The following is a 25,831-nucleotide window of genomic DNA, read 5'->3' as shown; positions in this document are numbered from 1 at the left end:
TATTTGTAAGGGTATTCATTCATGTATTTTTGGGGTTATTTGTGTAGTCTTGCCGAATCTGAGAAAACATGTCAACAGAGCCACATAACAAAGGGACTGGTGAGACCCTCCCCTCTTGGTTGGCGCAATCAACCGCACGTTCTCCGCTTTCGCCCTCATCGGTTCCCATGATGCAGCGCGTCAGCCTGTCTCTGCTCCCCTCCGAGCCGCCATGTTGTCGGAGTGAAAGCCTGGAAATCTGGAGAGAGAACCGGGGCTGAAATCCGCGACCATCCGCCCTCTCCGCCTGTAAGTAGCTCTCTTTCGGGAGCATATAGTGCCTTTAGCCGCCTCAAACCTCACATCGCCAGATGTATTGTAGTAACCGGGCTGTAATAAGAGTTTGGGGGCGTTATTTTTAACGGCTGTTGCCCCTTCTCCCCTGCCTTCTCCAGTTTTGTTGCTGTCTTCCGCTCTAGCCAGCCAGACAGCTCGGGCCTTTGTTAGTTAGCGTACATCCGCGTCATGGAGACCTGTAGAGCCCAAGTGCACGGCAGACACAGCTTGCCTCGCGCCCCTCCCGGTACTAGTAACGGGTTACCGGTGAGTTTAGGTGTGTGTTATCCCTTGTAGAAGAGGACCGGCCGGGCTGAGTAGGTCTAGTCTCTGGCTTGGAGGCCGTATTGTTGGTACTAATGGTAGACATGAGTAACTGGCTAGCTCCTTGTACTGGCAGTTTCGTGGTAGGCATCAATACGTTCAGATAGCTGGCTAGCTAACACTCCCCTACTCGGAGAACATAGTTTGCTAAATACAGTGCTATGTCAAATCCAGACGCGTTTGTTTGCGCCCAGTTCCTTGTCTAAATTGCCACTTTCTGTTACAGTTCTACAGTGGTAGCTACTTAGATGTTGTCAGTTGTCACTCGGTCTGACAGCTAACGTTAGCTATCTGGCACAAAAAGCTAGCGTTTCGTTTTTGTTGATCTCGCCCCTGTGAACTAGAGTACCTAGTTTGTGTTGATATTCAATCAACCGTACTGAATAATGATTGAACCAGTTAGACGAGGAACAAAGCCTATTTCCGGGTGGCGAACATTACGACCCCAGCATGATGAACAGTCAGAGGTATACGGCGTTACTGATTTCCGGGTGTTCTCAAATAGCCAGCGTTACCTGTCTAGCGTAGCATGCACCGCTGTTGAATGAATGGCGGTTTACGTATTTATTGGATGGGATATTTTTTAGACCAAATACACCCGACACTTGTTTAATTTTTATTTAATCGGTGTTGTATGGATGGCAGGTGCCAGCCAACTTGGTAGGTAACGACACCTGGAGAGGGGGCGTACCTGTTCTGGCTTAGCTCAATGCAAGGATCTGTCTGCTCATTGTCGCGAATGGTTAATAATAGACAGGTGTGTGTGTGTATATGTGCACGTAAGAGCCACGGTGGAGGTGTCGTGTGATTTGCCAGCTTAAGGCTGTTTCCCAATATTTATTGTCTTTCAATCTGTGCAGCAGTAAGAGGGTGGCCATCCTTACCACTAATCGTAGCCCTGGCATGCTTAGTGGGTGAATTCATTAGTCGGATCCCATTGCCAACTTTTTGCAAAAAAAATTGAGACACACAGCAGGGTCCCCAACAACCAGCAATTCCTGTTCTCATGAGAAATGGAAACAGAGTAACTCAACTTTCACTTTTACATGTTAACATGGTGACAATCTATCTTAATGCTTCCTCCACAGTTGCTAGTTGCGATGCATTTAGTAGGACCCTGTGTTGTGGAATGTTGCAGATTTAAATGTTAGGAGTACTTAGATTTATTTTGTTGTTGTTAGAGAATCGTGTTTGCTCTACAGAATGTATTTTTATTGGAACCTTGCACAACACTAGTCAACATTCTCCTGATTAAGACATTTGATGGTGGCTGCTGATAGCCTAGCTATTACAACATTGCTTCAATAAGGCAAAGGTTTCTAGTTTGAATCCCCAAGCAGACATGGACACCTCTGCCAGAGTGCCACTTGAGCAAGGCATTTGACCATATTTAGTTCTCTATGTTGCTCTGGATAATGCCATTTGCCCAAATGGTTTATGTCAAATGTACATGTTTGAATACCTATTTTTATGCCCTTGACTCATGTAAACCTTCAAAGGCTGTATGTCTAAAATGTCATGTAGGTCAAGATACAGCACACAGTTCAAGTGATGGCCTTGTAGGGGGCACTCCTCACTCTGGTCTAATAAATGATCTATTCAACTGCTCTAAATGATTCCAGTCAATAATGCGTCCATGTTGCTCTGCATAAGTGTCAGGAAACATCATCAGTTCTAAAATAAAATTAACTATTCCATAATTGCCTATAGCTTGACATCGGATTTTGCCCACCTACACATTGCGACCAGAACTTACCTACTGTAGGTTTTCGTCTCCCGCTACTGAAGAGGCGTGGTCTATTGTGGCCATGTCGTGGTGTAAGTGAGTCAGGCATCAGTTCCATTTAATGCTCTTGTCTGTCAATTGAGGCAAACATGGAAACTCCCCGTGCAAGTAGTGAATTGACTGCAACTGAAATTGAGGGTGGAATTTGACCCCAGCTTTGCTCTGGGGCTTTTTGTGGCTGTGTATTCGGGACACTTAGTGATTCAATACATTTATGAAATTAAAGCTACAATCCTCTATCATGTTTTGTTTAAAAATATATATGTGCTCATGATGCATAGTAATGCTGTTGTAGAGAATACACAACTCCTACACTTAAACCACGTAAAATGTGCCATCAGTTTATTTCGGCAAAATTGGTTCTAGCTGGTGTACCAAAATGTAGACTGCAGTTTGTTCTATGTTGTGTTAAACTGAGAGTGCAGTGGATATGAAGTCGACACCACCTTATAGAAAAAGCAGCTTCTCTTTATGTAAAGCCTGAAATCAAGACATCATTTCAGACCTTTTTCTCCTTTAAGGTCTTCCAGACAAAAATATTTAAGTGAAAAAGCAAATGCATAGTTGAGAGATTTTGGTTAAAGAAATATACCCCCCAAAAGCAGTTTACTAACAGGTCAAAAAGGGTTTCTGTACCATTGCCAGACAGAATGAAGTTCCAAATACTTATAATATAAAAAATAGAATGACCTTTTCCAAAAAAGTGCAAACTCAGTTCGACCTAATTTTTAGCCTTGCTAACATTAGCTTAGGGTTTCTGGTTGCTAGCTATAGAGAGCTAGTTTGTCTTCTTTCCCTTTGCAGTTTTTGTAGTGTATCCTGGTCTCTAGCTGCCGTTAGTTTTTTACAGAAAGCAAACTTTGCTCCCTATGTCGTGCTAATGCTTCATATATCATCCATGTTAAATGAGCATTCACAAAATAAGCCAGGGAGGAAGGCCGGCCTCGCAAAAGGTGATTTGTTGGAAGTGGATTGCTAGAATAGAATTGGCTGGAAAGTAGTGGCACACTCAAATTTATATATTCACAGTCCACTGGCACTGAACTTTCTGTGTTGCTAAACAACTCTTAGAGGGCCTCATTAGCTTACACAACATGTTTATGGGGGACAAACTTTATTATTTTTTTTACTGGAAAAATCCTACTTAGTGCAGTTTTAAAGGTAATTTCACTCACCATGTGGTGTGTTATATAGCCATGGCTTCTGTATGTTAATTTCAAGCCACTTTTGGTCAAATCCAGATCGCTGATGGTCCCTCTCCACTGTTCGATTTCCGCTTCTCCATCTCTGCTTTCCTCTGCTCTCTCTCTTCCATTCTGTCCCTCATTCTCCTCTCGCAATCAATACTTAGCCTATTCCCTGTCTGGTAAAGAGAGACACTTGGTATAAAAACACTGAGCTTAAGCCTTTTGATATATTACTTATAATCTGCTCAAAATGAATAAGGTTGCTAAGGGTCCTACCTTATTGCGTAATCACACGTCTTACTGTAATAGCTGATGTGAAGATTACCTATTTTAATTCAGACTGTCATCAATCTAGTTGTTGCCTGATGTACATCCCTCCTGCCCTTTCTCTTCTGCTGCTGTGGCCGAAAACATGAAAAGCTCTCCTGGAGAAGAGAACATGTGCAATTATCTTGCAGCTGGCGCTGTATGAATGACTAGCTTGCCTGGGAAAATAATAGTAGTAGTAATAATAATAATAACCTGCTCCACTGTTAACTAAGGTTGCTTTGTGTTTCTCACTCAGTGTAACTCTGGATACAATTGTGGCAGCATTGTCGATACATCTAAATGAGGTGAGAATAATGTGTATGTTTAACTAGCAAGCCCGATAGCTTATTATTGTCATCACGCAAGCTAAATACCGTCTCCTAAAATTTACATTTCTCCTGTGACTGGGGCGCTTTCTCCTACTTTGGTGCATACACTGAAATGTGTTTTTTGCCCGGCAGGGAGAACAAATGTTTCTTGCGCTGCTAGTCTGCACAGAGTGTGCTGGATTTATTTTTCGGGCGCCGACTAAAGGACCGTGCGCTGTTCCTCAAATCGCGTATGCAAACAATAGCACCAGGTCCTCAATATCCTTAAGGGTAGGGTTGAAACCTAACCGCATTATCTATATACCAAGAAAATTCTGTCTAACAATGTGTAGAAGTTAGGATTTTTGTATTTTTTTTGTTGTGTCAGCTGCAATGATTTAGATCAAATGAATGATGTGGAAATTCCGGTTAGATTATATATATATATATATATATATATATTTTTTTTTAACACCATGTTGTTTTAAAGAGAACATTGTGCAAGATGAGGAAAAAGCCTGTTTTAATATAATGAAACCCTTGCATTTAATCCAGGAATATATTTTTTTTATCCGATTTAATTACAATAATAATCAACAGGAGAATCCATAATTAAAATGGTTGTTCGCCACAGTCTTAGTGATGTGCCGCACATTTCTTTTGAAATCAATGTCATAAGAGTAATACCAACATGTTTGTTGGGAGACTTAATGTCTTTTTTCCAAATGTATTCATATTGTGTCCCTTTTTGTGGGAAATGGCTTTTGTCACGCTACCCCATCACACAGACTTCTGCAGCTACTGTTAGGTTGCCGTTGGCGTCTTAGTAGCCTCCCTGATGAGTTTTCTCCTGGACGTGTCATCCACTCTGGAGGGACATTCTGAACTTTCTGTCCTGTTGGTGCCATCTTGTTTCCACCTACTGACGTTTTCCCCAGGGTTCTATGATATGCCTTATGCTTTCAGAATAATTGTATGCCCTCATTCATCTTTTATTTTTCAACAATAAAATAAAAAAATATGTCAGCTCATTGTATCTATTTTTGTAGTATGCAACCAAGAAACCCTAAAGGAAATCTGAAAGGATCATCTGATTTTTATTTAGGACTAATCACAATCACATCTGTTGATGTCAGGTGATGGCAATTTTGCCTTTCTACATGATTTGGCATGTTAGTGGTTAAGTCTCTACACAGTTACAACCCCATTATTAAGGGTGTGGATGTCTATGCGAAAGTCTTTCTTTTGTATATTAAAATCACTTAAATTTGTTTTGGTTACAAGATCTTTGTTTAAAACGGTTTGAAACTCTCTTCAGTCTTTACATAAAGACCTGAATTTTCCATGCACGTGTGATCACTTGTGATGTCCGCTGTGGTTTGGGTTGTGTATTTATTGGAATAATCTGTAGTAGACCTGTGTGTATGCGTGCTTGTGTTCATGTAACTAATGGCATGTTTCTCTTCTCTCCAGGCTGTGGTGGAATGAGCAGCGTGTGTGTGTTGAAGGGTAAAGCAGTGCTCTGGCAGGACTCGTTCAGCCCCCACATCAGAACTTCAATTCCCAGCATGCCCGTGGTGCTGAGTAGCGGAGGACACGCACCCCCGGCCGGACAAACCCCACATGGCCCACCACCTAGCCAGCAGGTAAAGATGGAGACAATTAAAAAATATCATATTCAGTAGGCTGTTTCTCACTCCCCAGATATGAGACATCAGCACTACCTGCTGTGGTATTTTGTCCAGCCTGAGTTACATACTGAGCAAAAGTTTTATCTAGGTGTGTGTGTTTCAGGGTGTGGCTGGGGCAGGGCGGTCCCAGGATGATGCCATGGTTGATTACTTCTTCCAGCGACAGCATGGGGAGCAGCCTGGAAAGCACCGCTGGCCCACCGGGGACAACATCCACGACAGCCAGGTAGTTGGAGCCTGGTCGAACTGCCAGAGATTCACCGGAGTATTCCGGCCAGTGTTTTATCCCGTCTGAATGTAGCTACTGAGTAACATGCGTCTCCCTGAGAGTTTATTTTTGGATTTGGTCGGCAAAGTCAAACCAGCTGCAGTCCCCAGTTGTGTTATGGCTTTGTAATAAATCTGATTTGGAAATGATATTATATGGGGCAAGGAAATTGGTCTCCCTGGGTCATATAGTGTTATATACACACACAACCCCATTTCCAACAAACTTGGGACGCTCGTTAAATGCTAATAAAAACAACGGGGTGTGTGTGTGTGTGTATAGTATTTTGCTTCCCGTTTTCACTTTTGTCCCGCCTCTTCGAATATGAAAATTAATTCTAGTGACAGGTTTTGGCCTGCCCTCCATATAGATTAGTGGGTAAAGTAATCTAACAGCTAATTAGGCTGCTTGTTAAGGCTGCCACACTGACTTCACTGTGTGTGGTGCTCTTCTCTGGACTGCTGCCTTTTCACCCCTGGCTGCCCCCCCACCTCTCAAGCCTTTTGGCCTCCTCTGTGCTACAGACAGAGAGCAGAACTTGGCAATAGCGTTGTTCTGAACAAACAGCGACGGCAATGCATCATGTCAGTTGAAATGCCTGAATCTCTTTATGATTATCAGTTATCAGACTGAAGCACTGATCAATCTTGCTGCTGTAAAATCATGAAGCATTGTGATTTAAAATGATCCAGGGACCCTGGCTTGCTTTGTAAACATCTTATAGCAGTTGATTCACAGTCATAAGTTACTCTTTTGTTTTCAGTCGCAGTTTGCTTTTGTGGATTATTTGCATATAATTGGTAACAATGGAACCCGATTTGTTGGAATGTTGTATTCGAATGCGACAGGGAATCCATCAGGAGCTTTGATGGGCTGTTGTAATTTGAATTCCCTTTAAGCTTTTGTCTTCACGGAGCATTGGGAGCAGCTCCAGGGTCCTAAGTTATGGTGCTTTTGAGCTGTGATACAAGAACATCAACCACACCCTGTTTTACCTCAGACCAGTCACTTGTGTCCACCTCGACATTTTAAACAGTTGAAAGGGCAATGGGAAAACAGACTGAGAGGAAAGTCGATTACCATTTAATTTGCCACACGTTATGGACGGTGAACGTGGCACCAGTCTCCTTTCCACCTGGTCTGATTAGTGTAGTGGTTCATCTTAGTAGGTTGTCTGTGTCCTGACAGTAGCTAACAGTTAAACTTTGGGGCCTATTCAACTTAACATAATTTCTCGTGGGTTATATTTCAATTTAAATGAAATATAAATAATGTGTAGGTACACTTCATTAGTGGTAGAAACATGCGCGCGTGCTTACGTCCATGGGTGTGCACTGACCAGCCCCTTGACCTGGAAGGATAATAAACTCACTAACTAGTTCATTTCTCAGCTGCTGTAATTGTCTTTATACGTGGGGGTTACCTAAGCCGTGTGTGTGTCTGTCCTGTCTCTGTAGGTGCGGTCGATGGATGAGCTAAACCATGACTTCCAGGCTCTGGCTTTAGAGGGGCGTGCCATGGGCGAGGTAAGGGGTCAGGGGTCGCAGTGTCTTACAGGTCTAGTAGAGACTCCGACTACCCAAGGCCATGCAATGGTTGTGTGCTTAGTAGGCAGCTTGGAGTCCTTCTGCTTCTATCAACCCTTGTGTCCCCCCCCCTGTCTTATAGCAGCTACTGACTGGTAAGAAGTTTTGGGAGAGTGATGAAGCGGGGAAGGATGGACCGAAGGGAATCTTCTTGGACCAGTGGAGGGACAGTGCTTGGGGGGCCACAGGTAAAGACATTGAGCCCAGACCCAAGTGACTGGTAACCTGGCTGGTGTGTTGGGATACTGATGGCCAAGTCCCTCTTCCTCCTCCCAGATCACTCGGTGTCTCAGCCGATCATGGTGTCCCGCCGACCAGGCGGGGGTTTCCACGGCGGCGGGGAGCTGGGCGGCTCAGTGATGTCGCCGCGGTCCGAGAGTGGGGGGTTAGGGGTCAGCATGGTAGAATACGTCCTTTCTTCCTCTCCCGCCGAGAAACTGGACTCCTGCCTCCGCAAGGGACCATTTGTAAGTAGCATGTTCTGGTTTCTACTGTAGTTCTATAGCATTATCACTCCGGGCTCTGTAACGCACACACACCCTTTCACTCAGCCAAAACCTTTTGTTTCACTCAGCCAAAACCTTTTGTTTCACTCAGCCAAAACCTTTTGTTTCACTCAGCCAAAACCTTTTGTTTCACTCAGCCAAAACCTTTTGTTTCACTCAATGAATGTGGTACTGAGATTTTATTGCGCCGTCTTTCAATCACAATGTCCTCTGTCTCCCCCTCCGTCCCTCTCCGTCAGGGACCCAGGGATGCTGAGGCGGAGGAGGAGAAGAGGGAGAAACCGAAGGCTGCTTTTGAAGGAGAGAAACTCAAGGAGATGGCGGAGGGAGAGGGTGATGTCATCAGTGATGTCATCAACCCAAACGGACTCCCCGTGCAGAACGGCCTGGACGTGGACGTCAAGGAGTACAGGTGAACGCACATCTCAGTTGTGAGTAAAGCCTCTTCATACCAGCCGGCACTTCTCAACACGCTTCCCTCTGTCTTCCCCAGTCGCCAAGGCCCGATGCCGGCTTCAGGCCCAGATTCTGACTTGATGGGGGGCGTGGGGGTGGGAGGAGAGGGTATGGTCCCAATGGGAGGGGGCGGAGGAGGCGGGGGTCCCAAACCCCAAGAGGACTTCTCTGGGGTGGAACAGGGTGTCGCCATAGACACCATGGAGTCGGTGATGGAGCCGCTGCAGTTTGACTACAACTCCCAGATGACCATGGACTCACAGCCCACCGTGGGCCTGTTTGACTACAGCAACCAGCAGCAGGTGGGCAAGGCGGACGGGGGGGGGGGGACTGAGGTGTGTGCTCGCGTAATGCTATATCAGGTGTGTGTAGTATTGCTAACAGGAAACGTGTGTGTGTGTAGTTGTTCCAGAGGCCAAGTGCTCTCGCGGTGCAGCAGCTAACGGCAGCTCAACAGCAGCAGTATGCCTTGGCCGCCGCTCAGCAGTCCCACATCGGTAAGAGAGACGGGGGGACTGGGCCCGCGCTCAGTGACCTAGTCCGTCATGGGTCATAGCTGTTGCTAGGGAGGAATGTCTTGTTAAAGTCTGGGATGCATCTCTTTGCGCGTGTGTTTTTTTTGTTTTTGTTGAAGGTCTGGCCCCAGCGTTTGTTCCCAACCCTTACATCATCAGTGCCGGTCCACCTGGAACGGACCCGTACGCGGCTGGACTAGCAGCTGCTGCAACACTGGGTAAGAAGCGTGCACGCACGCACGCACGCGCGCGCGCACACACAGCTTTATATACACCTACTGTGACAGACACTCACCCACCTACCATTTCTATTCCATATCCAGCGGTGATGCCTTCCCTGTACCATGGTAATATATGTTACTGTAATAATTCATGCCATTTAACAGACACACTCATCCGTTTTCTGTACGGGTGGCCCGGGAATTGAACCCACTATCCTGGCCTCGTAATACCATGTTCTACCAACACACTCAGGGTGCGTGCGCGTGTGTGTGTTTAGGCCCTGCTGTGATGCCACCACAGTACTACGGGGTGACTCCATGGGGAGTGTATCCAGCCAGTCTGTTTCAGCAACAGGCTGCGGCAGCCAACAACTCAGCCAATCAGCAGGCTCAAGGACAGAACCAGCAGAACCAGCAACAGGTCACTGGATTTATGTTGGCTAGACCTCCCATTAGATATGTAGCGTGACATAGAGCACTGTTTCCCAATCCTGGTCCTGGGGACCCAAAGGGGTGCATGTTTTTGTTTTGGCCCTAGCAGTCACACACTTGATTGACGTGATCAACCTGTTGCCAAGTCTTTCATTTGAATCAGGTGTGAGAGTGCCAGGACAAAAACAATAACGTGCACTCCTTTGGATCCCCGGGACCAGGGTATCTGTACACATCACTTGGGGGGTTGCAGATTTCATTTCTGGATTTTAACAAATACGCCCTATGAAAAATGTCACGTTTGTGGTGTTTGAAAGACGGCCTTTTGCATCGGCTCAGGACTCCTGTAACTTTTGTATAACCTGTGTTTCTTAGGTGATGCGTGGGGGTGGTAACCAGCGACCTCTTACTCCTAGCCAAGGTCAGCAGGGTCAGCAGAATGATCAGCTAATTTCCGCCGCTGCTGTCAACTCAGCACTTGCCTTCGGTCAGGGACTGGCGGCAGGTGTGCCAGGTAAGACAGACACACTTATGCATAAACCAAGCCATAAATCCATAACTTAATCCCCCAAAACCTAACAGGAAGTCCTTAACAATAATCCTAATCTGAAATGTAAATATTTTACCTAATCCTAAATTTAAATCCTGAACCTAACCTTTGATCATAAACCTACTCTTAAACCCTAAACCTAGAATGTGTTTCCCTCTGCAGGCTACCCCATGCTGGCTCCAGCTGCCTACTATGACCAGACGGGGGCTCTGGTGGTCAACACAGGGTCCAGGGGCGGACCTGTGCGCCTCATGGCCCCTGCCGGCTCTGTTATTATCTCTCCATCCGCTGCACAAGCAGGTAAAACACATTCCTCCGTTTACATTATAAGGCCGTTTATCATTGTCATTCACCCTAACGCCGTGTCTCTCCATCAGTCCGTCACACTGTCATTCACTGCTAATCCTTAATTCCTCCACCCTCTTTGCCCAACTCTGTCCCTCGACAGTGGCGGCCGCTGCAGGGGGTGGGGCTAACGGCGGAATGGGAGGTGGTGTCAATGGTCCATTCCGAGGCATGCAATCCCAGCAGCCACAGCAGCAGGGGGGAGGGGCTATGTCAGGAAACTCTTTTTATGGATCCTCTTCTCTCAGCAACTCTTCCCAGAGCTCCTCCCTCTTCTCTCAAGGTAGCCAGTCGGTGTACTGTGAGTGAATGCAAAACCGGTGAATTGGAGGGGATTGTATTCCGGTCCGACTACATTGCAGATGTTTCATTGCATCAACCAGTGGCTTCATGCCTCGTCATTGACTGTACAGTTGACTGGCTAAAGTCTCCAGTCTTAAGTATATTTTTGAACTTTATGGGACCAACTTTTTCCACCCAAGATAAAATGGGTAGAACCAAAGCACGTCATGCAACAGAGAACATATAAGAGAAAATAGGGCTCTACATGTTTTTGATATTGTCGGTGATGCACGCTAGCTAGTAGGCCGAACATAGTACACAAAGCTAACTAGTACAACACCCTGATGAATAATGGGCATCTTAAATGGGCAGCTTGCACGGATTCAACTAATAACAATGTTAACATGGAAGCTAACTATCAAGGCCACAAAATGCCAGTAAATGTTCAGTCTGGATCCTCTGGTATCTATATCATATAACCCCTGAAGCATTTCCAATGTAGTCGGCCTGGACCCGGGCATAAATGTCTGTGTGCAAATAATGCTTTCACGAAGCGTTCAACAAAAGTGCCTATTTTCTTTTTTTTTAACCTGATTTGTTTCCTCTCCAGGCTCGGCTCAACCTGGCCCAGGCTCCGCCTCCCTAGGCTTTGGTCAGAGCAACTCCTCCCTGGGAGCAACGCTGGGGGCTACGTTGGGTGGCTTCGGCACTGCAGGTGTGTGTGTGTGTGTGTGTGTGTGTGTGTGTGTCCTGTCTCCCTCAGTCCGTTTGCACCCTAAGGCTGGTGCTGTCCAGGCGCGTGCGTGCTTGTATATAACAGTCCTGCTGTTTTCCCTCCAGTGGCCAACTCCAGTGGTGGCAGCGGTTCTCGTCGTGACTCTCTCACCGGCAGTAGTGACCTCTACAAACGCACGCAGTCCAGCTTAACTCCCATTGGCCATGGCGGGTTCTACAACGGAACCCTGAGTTTTAGCTCTTCCCCCGGGCCAGTTGGAATGCCCCTGCCCAACCAAGGACCCTCCCACTCCCTAACTCCACCCCCCTCTCTTTCCAATCACAGCTCCTCATCCAACCTCAACCTAGGTGAGTCACGATGTCCATTGATACCATGCTGACAGAAAGCGTGTCGTTCTCAGGTTATGGCTGTAGCACTGATATTGGTAAAGGACAATCGCCTTTTCAGCATGAATTTGTAATCCATAAAATGGCCATTACAAACAGCAACAGCGTGTGAAAACAATAGAGACATTTGCAATTTTTTCAACAAAGAAAAGCATTTGTTTCCCAGTAAGGACACTTGTTAGGTGACTACTTTCAGGGTGAGGAACCTCTTACATCAATCTTATCAGAACTAAAAATTATTTCTCTCTGACCCGTTCCCAGGAGGTCTGACCAATGGCAGCGGTCGATTCATCTCTGCTGCTCCGGGGGCAGAGGCGAAGTATCGCAGCGCCAGTTCTGGCTCCTCCCTGTTCTCTCCCAGCAGTCAGCTTTTCCCGTCGTCGCGGCTACGCTACGGAATGTCGGATGTGATGCCGTCAGGGCGGAGCCGTCTCTTAGAAGACTTCCGGAACAACCGTTATCCCAACCTGCAGCTGAGAGAGATCGCGGGGCACATTATGGAGTTCAGCCAGGACCAGCATGGCAGCAGGTGAGACAGGAGCACACACACACTGTCAAAGTTATAGGCCGTTAAGTATTCCGCCCCTCCCTGTGGACTTTGTTTTTACTAAGTGACCATTCATTTGTTGTTTAGGCAAGCCTGAATGTGTCCCCTTTTTATGTGTGCTCATTCCCATTACAAACATTGCAAACCCTCATGAGCCAATTGAGTGGATTCAGATGCTGTTATTAAAATGTGTGGCCTTTTCAGAGCTTCCTTCGAGGATTTTCTATGTTCCATTCCTTAGGTAGCTGTGTTTGAGTTCTGGATTTCCCCTGTTTTAGTTTTTTAAGTTCTTAATCTTATGTTTTAAGTGCTTGAAAATGATTAAATCACGTCATGGGACTGCTTTGAACGTTAACATATTCTCATATGTTGATTTGACTGTAGTTACTTTTAACATCAAATGTTCGGTCTGATTGTACAGGCTTTTGATGTCTCAATTTTATGTAAGTTAATTGAGAATTTAAATTTTCTTTTTCCTGGAAAGTCTCTTTTGGAGATGAGAGGTTTTCACCAGGGACAACGTGTAATTTAATTTGGTTAATAGTTGTATTTCTGTAGCATATCTAAAGGAGTTTGCAAACAAGTGGTCATTGGTTGGCTTCGGCCACCAGTCAGTTAATCTACAACTCCCAGAACACTGTTATAAGGGCTTCCCGTGGTTTGGTTTGTGTCTATTGATTGCCTGATGACTTGACTGTAAAATACTGTGATATATTTCTTCTATTTGCTGGGATCCTCCTATTTTAACGATCCAATAACATCAAAGCTGTGTTGTTCCCACAGAACGTTGGGAATTGTTGTTCAACGACTGTGCTCATCAGAACATGTTTCTATACGCAATAACTAGCTGCCCAGGAGGTCACTTTCCAGTGAACTCTATGCACTTGGGAAATAAACTACACGCTAAATGAAAAGGTTCAGAAATAAAGACTGCAGCATTTTTACAGGCACATTGGTCTCAATGCCTGCAAGGCCTACATTTTTCCCCGGTTTGGTGAAGAAGGCATTTGGATTGATTCTTCTCAAAATGTGCACTTTGTCTATAGAACTTCTAAATGGCTCTACAGCCGTGTGCAAAGTACGCACACTAAATCTGTAGCTTGTGGTTGAAAGACAAGTTTACCCAATTTAATATGCCAGTACATTGCAAATCCGTGAAAAAACAGTCTATTGGAAAGGAATCTTATTGAATCTGCATACTTTTTTCTGTAGGCCTCACAGGATCATTTATCCACAATCAATGAACTAGAACGAGCAATTGGAACTTCATTGAGTGACACACACTACAAAAGACGAACTTGTAAACCATGTGTAATGCTCTGCTTGTTTTTGTTTTGCACCAGTTGACACTGAAATTGAAATTTGTCTTTAAAACTATTTCAACATATTGGGGATGTAATTTCAAAGTACATTCATCCCTGCCTGACTTTAGTTTATTTGCCTTGGGCTACCTTTGGTGTCAACCCCAGATATTTTCTTAAGCCCTATAAAGAAGTGATTAGATGATGGGTAAACACATCACACATTGAGTTTTTTTAAGCATGGTGAGGTTGATAATTGCATATTAAACCACCCCGATACAGTACATCAAAGATGATGGTCTTTGATGTGGGAAGGGAAAAAACGATCCGAAGAATAAAATTTTTGCAGAAAATCCAAACACTTGCTTATGTCTTATGTAAAGATACTTACGTCTTTTCACCAATTTTTTGGGAAAAGTTACTTTTGCTGGATTCAGAAGTTTGTGTGTTTAAATGTGCTCTTTGTGGGGTGTACTCGTTGATGTTCTTGGGAGTTCCACCTCTGGGCAAATATGCCACAGCCAATTATCAGAGTTTGACGTGGGCTTTTTTGTTTAGGATGGACCAGTACGCTTAAATTAGGCTTGAAGTAGTCTGAGAAGTAGGCTCATGTTATCTACTCCTCTTGGTCGTGTCGTTGCCTTAAAGAGCATTACTTTGAACAGCCTGCCCGGTCTCCGTATGTCCTATAGGCTGATGTTTTTTTTCAAATGGCTGCCGGAGTTGGATGCAGAGACGTGAGCTACATTATCAGGTAGATCAGATCAGGCCACAGTGTGATAAATGTGATTGGAGGAAGAAATTCAGCTGCAAATGAGTAAGAATGGATATGGGGCATCTAGGTACAACTAGCACGTTTCGTAAAGAATGTAGAAGATAATATACATGATAGGCAGAACGTATCCGCAGAAGCGCAGGATCTTTAGTGAAATTAATACTTTTAGTAAAACATAATTCACTAAAGGGCAAAGAAAAGATTTCCAGCCACGATGTGACAATCAGTGGATGAATCTAAGCTCAGGCTAAATCCTAGAGTAAAACCTGCATTGGTTTGCTTTACACCAGACGATAAAAAAACCAACAGCACGAGGCAGGAATACAGTGAAAGTTCTAGAGTGGCCTAGTTAGAGTTTTGATTTCAGTCTGTTTTCAGAATCTGTGGCTAGTCCCCCTGCATGCTGACAGTGAAGGAGTTTGGAATTAATATTGGACTAATATTGCACAATTCAGCTGTACAAAGCTGTGAGGGTTACCCTGGTAGAGTCACAGATGGAGTCACTCCCAGAGGTGTTTCTAAGCTGTATTGACTGTTATATTAGTGTTTTTCATAAATATTTAAAGTGTTGTAGTAATTTCTATATATTTCTAAATGTTTGTGATAATTTTTGTGGAGATTGTTTAGGGAAAAAAATCCCATTCATTTTGAGTCACCAAATGGGGGTTAATATTTAATCCACTATATACAGAACCAGCAATCTCCTCCCCCTTATCAAGACGCAAAAGTCTGAGTGCTTCCAGGTGATGTCTGCTAGCTTTTAAACATTCTTGTGGATAGGCATACTTTTATACCATGTTGGATTTGAATCAGTTCTGCAAATTGCAAAAATGACCCGCCCCCATGTGTCATTGTCTTCCTCTACCTTACCCCCCCCCCCCCACACACACACACACACACACACACACACACACACTCATTAGCAGGACATGAATTGAGTGTTTTGAATCTCCAGGTTTATCCAGTTGAAGTTGGAGAGGGCCAGCTCAGCAGAGCGTCAGCTGGTCTTCAGCGAGATCCTCCAGGCTGCCTACCAACTTATGGTCGATGTCTTCGGAAACTACGTTATTCAGAAGTTCTTTGAGGTGTGTGTGTGTCTGTGTGTCTCTAGGAAAGGGGATACTTGCACAAGGTACAGTAGATGTTTGGCTCCCGCATTTGACCCAACCCATCCTGATTGTCAGGATGGGAGGGACCAGTTAGGGTTAACTGCCTTGCTGTGAGCCAGAACAACAGACCTTTTCAGGGACGCGATCTAGCGTGCTGGCGCGTGGGATGACTGCTGGCATGTTGGCTCCACCGGTGGGTCCAGGGCTGCACTTTATTTGGAGGGAGGGAGGGAGGTTGGGTAGCGGGCGGGTTGAGTGTTCAGAAACATTGCCAGGGACTAACAGTCTTTGTAATAGTTACTTTGGAATAGTTACTTCAGAGAGAACTAGGCCAATAGTAGGCCTCTCTGAGTAAGCTTCATTTCAGCTGCCAGCGCATGCCTCTCTGTCACTCAGTGTGAAGCGTTAGATCTAAAAACAACGCTGCTTCTTCACCTTCTAATTCCCCGAACAGATAACGTGTGGTTCTCGCCGTCTAACTTATTTTTCCCGGGGCACAGCTTACTATTTCTCTTCCACCCAAAAACATGATTTGTGATTCATAGTCTTCAGTTTTTCTGTCTGACTAATGTGAAGGTTTAAGAGTCGGGCATACAGCAAAAATGGCTTTAATGAGAGCAGAGGCTGAGGGTTCGTTTCTCGATTATTATAATGTCAGTAAAGGTTTTGTTTTCATTTTCTTTGAACAAAAATGCTAGCTTTGTCGAATACAGGATACCAAACTGTTCCAGACAAGTGAACAAAGCAAAACTCCCAGTATAAGTGTGGCTATGAAACAGCAAAAGGAGCAGGGCTTGTAGCTGTCGCTTGCCTATATGCTGTAACACTGGGGAACAGCTAGAACATGACTGACGGCTGACTTACACTAAGCACTGGAACACAAATGATGTTGCCATCAAAGGGGTTTCAAGTGGTTTCGACGTGGCTTTTCCTCATCCAAAGAGTGAGCGCCGAGCTTTGGGATTCCTGACCCGAGGGTTTTCAAGTAGGGCAGCAACAAGACAGTTAACCAGTTAATTAACGTCAGGTGAAATGAGTTACCTCTGCCCTGCTCAGCCCTCAGGCCGGGTTTCCCCTGGGTCTACGAGTCACACTAGGTGGGCTGAATACATTTTTAAGTAGCTTTTTCTGAGGATTTTTTTAGTTTTTGTCGGTCTGCTGCTGTTTTCTGTGTCTTTAGACTATTCTGCTGCTAGAGGTTTAGCCACGAGCAAAGCCAGCAATGGACTGTAATTGTTATTGATCTCAGACCTGTTTACACAGTGATTAAGACAACATGAGAAATATGCTTGTGCACATTCCATGAAATAGCCTTTAGTCCGCGTGTCAGGAGGGAGGGAATAGTTTTGCTTGTCTTTAAAATAAGCCTTTGGGACATTGCAGAGGTGAGCTGTAGATTTAGCTGTATCCATATATTTGCGTGGTTGCAGATGGGTTACTAGAAAGTCTGGGGCGGTTGCTGTCGAAAAAACTACCTTTGGGTTTCCAATCAGCCTTTCTGCCATCCTGCCTGCTGTGGTTCTGTGGTGTGTTTGCCTGTTGTTACCAGGGACATGACCATAAAGTACTTCAGTCAGTGTTTTTGAGGTGATTTGTTACATCCCTGCCTCTGAGTAACGTGTCCGTTTTGCCCTGGTACACCACCCAAATGTGTGTGACTCTTCTGTCTCTCTTTCGATCTCTCCATCTCTCCGGGTGTAGTTCGGCAGTCTGGACCAGAAGCTGGCTCTTGCGGAGAGGATCCGGGGGCATGTCCTGTCCCTGGCCCTGCAGATGTATGGCTGTAGAGTCATCCAAAAGGCCCTGGAGTTCATCCCCTCTGAACAACAAGTGATAGTACGTATCGTACCCGCGCACGAGAGAAAGGGGGCTGGGTGGATATGAGCTGTAATTGAGTGTGTTGACTTGAAAGTAGACGGCTGGTCACACTGCTGTGTTTGGGACAAATGTCTTTGTTAGGCCTACTATTACCCATGGCTATAATACAGCAGGGGTCAGTTGATGTTAAAATCTAACAGTGGTATTTTATAATGTATTCTATTTTAATTGAACTATGCTATCCCTATATCTGTTGGCCGAATCCTCCAATATTGTCACATTGCACTTCAGTATTCCTGTCTGTGGGGGGCTTGGTTAAAACCAGGCCTCAGATTAAAGCAGTATGGGAAGTTGTTCCAGTTAATAAATCAGCTGACAAGCTAGCAGTTGAAGCTTCACATGTTGTAAATAAAACGGTGATTCGGCTGTACAGAAATATGGTAGGAATGCATATCAAAATGTCTCTACCAGTGAGTTATGTACCATGGGTCAAAACATAGTGCATGACCTATCAGGGGCTGCTGTTTGGTGTGTGTGTGTGTGTGTGTGAGCATGTGTGTATTGCAGAGTGCGATGGTGCATGTGTTTACGAGCGTGTGTGTGTGTTGCAGAGTGTGATGGTGCATGTGTTTACGAGCGTGTGTGTGTGTTGCAGAGTGTGATGGTGCATGTGTTTACGAGCGTGTGTGTGTGTTGCAGTGTGTGATGGTGCATGTGTTTACGAGCGTGTGTGTGTGTTGCAGTGTGCGATGGTGCATGTGTTTACGAGCGTGTGTGTGTGTTGCAGAGTGCGATGGTGCATGTGTTTACGAGCATGTGTGTGTGTTGCAGAGTGCGATGGTGCATGTGTTTACGAGCGTGTGTGTGTTGCAGAGTGAGATGGTGCATGTGTGTCTTGCAGAGTGAGATGGTGCGTGTGTGTCTTGCAGAGTGAGATGGTGCGTGTGTGTGTTGCAGAGTGCGATGGTGCATGTGTTTACGAGCGTGTGTGTGTTGCAGAGTGAGATGGTGCATGTGTGTCTTGCAGAGTGAGATGGTGCGTGTGTGTCTTGCAGAGTGAGATGGTGCGTGTGTGTCTTGCAGAGTGCGATGGTGCATGTGTGTTTACGAGTGTGTGTGGGTCTTGCAGAGTGAGATGGTTCGGGAGCTGGATGGACATGTGCTGAAGTGTGTGAAGGATCAGAACGGGAACCATGTAGTGCAGAAGTGTATCGAGTGCGTTCAGCCCCACGCGCTTCACTTCATCATAGACGCCTTCAAGGGACAGGTGGGTGATGCGCATGCACACACACACCACCTTCATAATCACCACTGTCTACAGTCGACCAGAGGGTCACCCTGGTAACGGCCAGCAGCAGCCATCGTCTATCTGTGGGCTAAATGTCAAAATTACCATAAAGTGTGTGAGTGAGTAATGCCAGATTGGGCCTGTTCTTAGTTGAATGCAGGGACTTAGCTCTGTACCAGCCTTATAACCTCGCTGTTGCGGATGTCGCGCAATCCGCGCCTTAAAATTGAACTCAAGCCTACGCTTACTTGATGCAGTTGTCACGATCGTTTCTGTCAGTCCGTCCATAACTTTAATCAGTCCCTTTTCATCTGCACTGCAATGACACCCTGGGAAACAAAGCAAAGCCTCCTTCCAGGTGCGCCGTTGAATTAAAGCAGCCTTTGGAGTACGGTTCTGAAGTGGAATGAACAGGCTGTGCCATCTGTTCACTGTGCTCTCTGGGGGGGAGGGGGGGGCACAGACACAGACTTCACGCGTTGCCAGATCTTCATTCTGCCTTTTCAGTTTAAGATCACTCTGCGTACCTTTTGCTCTGAGTGGCTCTTCTGAAGCGGACGATGTCATGGATTTGTCATTCTCACCCCACGCCGCTCACCGCTGTGACCCGTGACACAAGCTTGCACTGAGGTTCGCTTCGTAACGGGGTCTGCTTGATTGTGATAAAATGCAAATACAGTAGTTACTCTCTCTCTTGCGCGCGAGCGCGGTTCCATTTAGGTTTTATAAATAATTAGGATTGCCCACACACAACGTTGTGTGCGCGCGCTCAGTGAAGTGCTTTTTAATGAGTCTCAAGATGAACGAAATAAAACAACACATCCTGAACGACCGTCCACAGCATTACGTCAAATCCCAGGGGCGACTTTGCTGTTTATAGTGGATGATTCAGCCATGCTGTCATTTCGTAACAGGTGACGATAAAGTGGTAGTAGTAGATGTGTTTCAAAATACAGTTGGTCTGGATATTTAACACATTGTGTTAGCAAACAATAAGGAATTGTAAGCTTCTCTTTTTTTTTTTTTTTTTTTACATTGCTAGGAATAGAAACAGAATAGACCTGCATGTTGAAGAACAATGAAATGTCTAATAACGAGCCCAGGCTGAACAAGTACCTCTGTATTGAGTAGTTAGTACCGAGAATTGCCAGGGATCTCAATACCCTATATTAGGTGTCGACTAAATACTAAGTGCCGTATTCACAGTCTACCTGGTAAATTCACTGTGTAAGTTTTAATTTACAGCAAAAACCGGTAAGCATTTGGAGTTACCAGGCTTGCTTCAGGACAGAATGATAGATTTTATACCTTGCTGTTTTGGGGATTTGATCAAGCAGCATTTCAATTACTGATGAGATGCTCTAGCTGCTATGCTAGCTAGTAGGCTTACTGCACAATGTATTGCAATTCAATTGTGATTTTTTTTATTGCGTTTTGATGTTCCAAACATCTGCCTGCTATATCTGCTGCTGAGGGACAAGAGAGCCATGAGTGTCTTAGTCAGCCATGAATGTAAAGGCACTGAAAGCAAATGTATTCCCTATTTAAAAAGATGGAGTTTTTAAAGGAAAAACACTTGTTTTTGCATGAATACAGCAATTATGCACAAATGAGATTCCACAATGTTGTACAACCGACCCCCACAAGGATAATATCAGTCTGTAACAGTAGTTTTCCCCCAGTTAGTGAATTACACACATCTACACGTATATGACTTTTCCAGGCCTTATGTAACCGCGGCTAAGCCGGCCAGCCAGACTTCACTTGAACAAGAAAGGAAAGTGAATTGGGAGGCTGCAAACAAGTGCCGCTCAAATACACTTGAATGTTTCATAAAGCTAGCCGGCTAATTTTGCTGAGTTAGTAACTCGCTAGCTAGCATCCGTTTTCACAAATGCCTCCTGCCACAACTTGTCACCTGCTGATATCCAGGCTGATCCCATAACAGTTTTCGTTTTGAAGCAGGGCGATACGGCGTTATAGAACAGTCTGATTAAGCCGATTGTGTTAGAAGATGTGACATTTTCTGGTTGTGGGGATCTTTGTGAAGGGGGTTGACAAAAAATTACTTCATTTAAAAAAAAAAAGTCTTATCTTGCAAGATCTTTTGTTGATCTCCAAGTCTCAGTGCAAGAAGGGACTTAAGGGTTAAACGTTACTGCAACGCTGTTCTGATGGTTCCCGCCATTGCTGTCAGCTTCCTGCTCGAGGAACAAAAGAGGTGCTAAACTGTACAAAATCCCCCACACACCCACACACACGTACCTGGACTGCCTATTGAGGTGTGCCTTTTGTTAAGTAAATATGGTGATACATGAGGAGAATAGGAGACAGGATTAGGCCTTAAGTTATCAGGATTGTATTGACATGCCTTTCACTGGTTTGTGTGGAGTTTGTAGTATGTGTGAATGAGTCATCAGAGATTTAAAGTGTGCTGTAATTCTGTGCGCGCAACTGGGTAAAGTGTGTCTCCCCGTCTGTCTGTCACTCTCCATGCCTGCCTGTCTGTAGGTGTTTGCCCTTTCCACTCATCCCTATGGCTGCCGAGTGATCCAGCGTATTCTAGAACACTGCCTTCCAGATCAGACCCTACCCATCCTAGAGGAGCTGCATCAACACACTGAACAACTAGTGCAGGTAATATACACACACACACACACACACACACACACCCACACTCAACAAAAATACAAACTGCTGGTTCAGGACAATACAGGCTGAACCTGCTAGAATTTCAGGCTTGTTGAAACAAATGGCGAATGTAAATGCAAAGCTGTTTCTTTCCGTGTTTCCCTCCAGGACCAGTATGGGAACTATGTCATCCAGCATGTGTTAGAACATGGCAGAGCAGAGGATAAGAGCAAGATCGTAGCAGAGATCAGAGGAAACGTACTCGGACTCAGCCAACACAAGTTTGCAAGGTACCCACCGATGTGATTAGCCCAACAAAGTCACTGTTAACCTGTCCCCGTGCCCCCTAACCCGTCCAGGGCACCATAACTCCTAACCCGTCCAGGGCACCATAACTCCTAACCCGTCCAGGGCACCATAACTCCTAACCCGTCCAGGGCACCATAACTCCTAACCCGTCCAGGGCACCATAACTCCTAACCCGTCCAGGGCACCATAACTCCTAACCCGTCCAGGGCACCATAACTCCTAACCCGTCCAGGGCACCATAACTCCTAACCCGTCCAGGGCACCATAACTCCTAACCCGTCCAGGGCACCATAACTCCTAACCCGTCCAGGGCACCCTAACCCGTCCATGTGCCCCCTAACCCCCCGTCCAGGGCACCATAACTCCTAACCCGTCCATGTGCCCCCTAACCCGTCCATGCCCCTCAGAAGGCAAATCAAAAACAGAGGCTAACAGAAATGTTTTCCTCTTTGCAGCAATGTGGTGGAGAAGTGTGTGAGCCACGCGTCACGCGCAGAGCGGGCGTTGTTGATAGATGAGGTGTGTAGCCTGACAGAGGGGCCCCACAGTGCCTTATACACCATGATGAAGGACCAGTACGCCAACTACGTAGTGCAGAAGATGATCGACGTGGCGGAGCCCACACAGAGGAAGATCGTCATGCACAAGGTAGGGGTGTGTGACAAGAAGAGATGCGTCCGCCGGGGGTTCAATTCCCGGGTGTGGCATACCGTCCATTCCCTGGTATCCTGTGTAGGGTAGTGCACATTGGCTCAGTTCCACATGTGGTAGGATGTCCAATAGGACTGTTTTGGCCCGGGCCCGTCCTGGCAACACCTCGGTGCATCTGCACGCTCAGGTTGGGATTGTTGGTGCAAAATGGTGTCAAATTTTAGGAGCTAAAAATAAAAGTTCACTAAATGTCTATGCCATTGTGCGCGCGCACAGCTTATTTCACATTACCTTTTTCTTTATCTCCGTCTCTCCAAACTCCCCGCTCAGATACGACCCCACATCTCCACTCTGAGGAAGTATACCTACGGGAAACACATCCTGGCCAAGCTGGAGAAATACTACATGAAGAATGGAGTGGACCTGGGCCCTCTATGTGGCCCCCCCAACGGCATCATGTAGTCCACTCCCCTTGTTCCCTGACCCCTACCGACCCCTACCGACCCCGCCCCCTTACACCCTATGCCCAAGGACAAGACAGACCAGCACGGCCATCAGACGTCCATCAACACCTGCTTTGTGTTTGGCCCTGATGCTGATTCAGCATGTAGAGCTGTTCTGGTGGTGGTGGTGGTGGGGGGGGGGGGGGGGGGTTGGATGGTTCCGGCCAACCTCACTGCTGGCTTTGTATTGGAATGTCTTGTCCTTTATACCCTAAGCCTGGCCTGAACCCTACATGAGGAAGGGAGTGTCCCATCCAAGGGTGTTATTTTAACTATTACTCGTATACTGCCCCCCCCCCCACCCCACCCCATTCCCTTCCTAATGAGATCTTGTCAACCATCCCCTCTCGTTTCCCCTCTCACACCTATCCCCATGGTAACCCATTGGGGGGGCCTGTGTCGAAACAGGAAGCCTTGGTTAATTTAGCCCTCTCCCCAAGCCGTAGAGGAGGAGGGGTGTTAGGGGGAGGAAAGGGGGATGAGGGGGGAGGTACCATGAGTCCCACCCCCACCCTCTCGGTTCCTCCTCCTCCTCCCCCTTTTCTTATTTTTTTTTATTTTTTATTTGTCTTTTGAATAAACTAGAATAATTTCACATTTTTTGCTACTGCTGCGACACACTGTTCTATGTCCTATCACTACTATGGGATGAAAGGAACATATTTAATTTCTCCAATGTCTTCACCAAATCATAGGCAAATGCACACAACACGGACACAACATGCACACAACATTCACACAACATTCACACGCCATGAGCTAACCAGCAGACAGATCATTTAGCATGGGAGATTCGTTTCCGGTCTTGCTTCTATATATATATATAGCGTGTATACTTGGTGTAGACCTTTGCATATATATATATATATATATATATAAATATATATATAAAACTTTGTAGTTTTTCTGGTTTTTGATGTTGACTCTGTATCTATAATGTATCCTAGTAGTGAACACATATTTCTGACTGTATAATTGTACATTTGTAAACCCTTGTAATGTAAAAGTGATTTACCACCCTTTTTGGTATCAGACAATATAAAAAAGAAAAATCACGCAAAAAAAAAATAATCTTAGAAAACATGTGCATTTCAGTGTATATTCTCACCTCCTTTGTTGTGACATATGAGTTGTTGTATATTGTAAATTGTAATATCAAATTTTTTGTTTTGAAAAGCCCTTTCTATACTGCGTAGTACTTGTACAAAGCCCCCCCACCCCCACGCTCTGGTTTTACCTTCTACTCACTGCTTCAATGGAACTCACCTAGTCATCCCCAACACCTGAACTGCACAGTGAACCTCGCCGGTCCGTAGACCGAACATCCACTGAAACAAAGCAGTTGAAACATCCACTGAAACGAAGCAGTTGAAACATCCACTGCGACCGACATGCCGGTAGTGAACTCTCTCTACACGTCGTTTCCATCTTCGGCACCGCGGTCACAACATTACACCTGCGGGAAAGCTGTTCTCGGTGTAGTTAAGGGGTTGTAACCCCCTCCATAAGACGCTTAGTAGTCATGTCTGCGTTAACTTGAAGCTTTTTTTTTTTTTATTTCTCCGATTATTTTATAGGAATGTTTCCCACCCCCTGTCTAATTGTAGAGGGGTGGGAGGGGTGAGCTCAAAGGTATTCTCAGTTCTGTATTTTACTCAACACAGTGGCGGTCCTCAACAACGACCCATTCAAAGCTTTTCACCACTACCGCTGTTCCTCTTCGGTTAAAGCGTAACCGAAGAGAAGAGCCCACGCTGAGAGGAGTCAGTAGTGTCAGCGTTGATGTATGAATGGTGTTCGTTTAGGATGTTTAAATGCTGGAAGAAGCGCCACTGTTTTATTACACCGTCACTAAGAATACCACAACCCCCCTCCCCACACACACACACACATGCACACTCTCTTGAAAGGGTAAAGGGAAACTGTGGGTTGTACAGAAAAAAGGAGTCTGGTGTTTTTGTTTTTGACCTATAATAGTCCTGTAAAAGTGATGTATCATAATGTCCATGTGCCCCGGTAAAGACCGGGCGTTGCCTGTCTCGCCGTCCGTAATCACAGTCTCGTGGTGGCGGGCGGCGGCACGGTGTACATTTGGAGCAGCGAGCCAGCCAGCGAGCCTTGTGTATATGAATAGCCGCACCACCTGTAACCATAATGTGTATAGTTATAACAGAAACCTGTGTATGCTTATCGCCTGGGCAACTATTTTTTGTAACTCCTGTTGTAGATTGTGTCTCTAAACAATGATGTGTGATTCTTTATTTTGAAACAAAACTGAACAAAAAAAAACTCTCAAAATGGAAACCGTTGTTTCTGGTGTTTTATTGATTGGTGTTTTGATTTATTTATTTTTTTAAATTGCGTGTGAGGGGATTACATGAGCAGAAGAGCTGTGTGCAGAAGATGTGGAGTATAAAACGTGTCACCTTCTAGCACAGATTTGTAAAAGTCAAAGCTTCACTGAAGGACTGTTTTTTGCAAGGGCTGTTGGCCAGCTGGATTTGGGATGATTACCTCAAATTATTTAGTTTCTATTCATTCGTTGATGTTTGATCAAGGAACCTTTTGCATGGTGAGTGATTAGATCAGTCCAGGAGCCTGTAATGAAACAGTACTAGCCTGCAAGGCTGGGATTCATTCAAACCTGCTGTCTGTTTGGTGCATGCCTTCATGCTGTGGTTACACACTCATGTTGA

General features: G+C 45.5%; 1 protein-coding gene across 7 annotated transcripts; it reads left to right on the top strand.

Moving 5' to 3' along the window:
- The first annotated feature begins 85 nt into the window (after positions 1 to 85).
- pum1 (pumilio RNA-binding family member 1) lies at positions 86 to 25,439 on the top strand. Of its 7 annotated transcripts, XM_010873265.5 has the most exons (25): positions 89 to 288; positions 4,178 to 4,226; positions 5,703 to 5,875; positions 6,009 to 6,146; positions 7,646 to 7,714; positions 7,857 to 7,962; positions 8,051 to 8,241; positions 8,520 to 8,692; positions 8,774 to 9,038; positions 9,140 to 9,233; positions 9,371 to 9,469; positions 9,751 to 9,893; positions 10,280 to 10,418; positions 10,617 to 10,754; positions 10,903 to 11,100; positions 11,692 to 11,796; positions 11,922 to 12,164; positions 12,465 to 12,732; positions 15,782 to 15,911; positions 17,637 to 17,771; positions 18,883 to 19,020; positions 21,553 to 21,678; positions 21,841 to 21,962; positions 22,437 to 22,629; positions 22,963 to 25,439. In XM_010873265.5, the coding sequence occupies exons 3-25, from the start codon at positions 5,714 to 5,716 to the stop codon at positions 23,092 to 23,094; spliced, it is 3,507 nt and encodes a 1,168-aa protein (XP_010871567.1). In that variant the 5' UTR covers positions 89 to 288; positions 4,178 to 4,226; positions 5,703 to 5,713; the 3' UTR covers positions 23,095 to 25,439. The 7 variants fall into 7 exon arrangements, with proteins under 7 accessions (XP_010871568.1, XP_010871573.1, XP_010871567.1 ...); XM_010873266.5 differs by lacking the exon at positions 4,178 to 4,226 and having other exon boundaries at positions 86 to 288; positions 7,860 to 7,962; XM_010873271.5 differs by lacking the exon at positions 4,178 to 4,226 and having other exon boundaries at positions 88 to 288; positions 7,860 to 7,962; positions 10,903 to 11,082.
- The last annotated feature ends 392 nt before the right edge of the window (positions 25,440 to 25,831 follow it).

This window comes from Esox lucius, chromosome 10 (assembly GCF_011004845.1).
Source record: "Esox lucius isolate fEsoLuc1 chromosome 10, fEsoLuc1.pri, whole genome shotgun sequence".
NCBI classification, from domain to species: Eukaryota; Metazoa; Chordata; class Actinopteri; order Esociformes; family Esocidae; genus Esox; species Esox lucius.
Note: the sequence above shows the minus strand (reverse complement) of the source record. Positions and strands in the feature narration are given on the sequence as shown.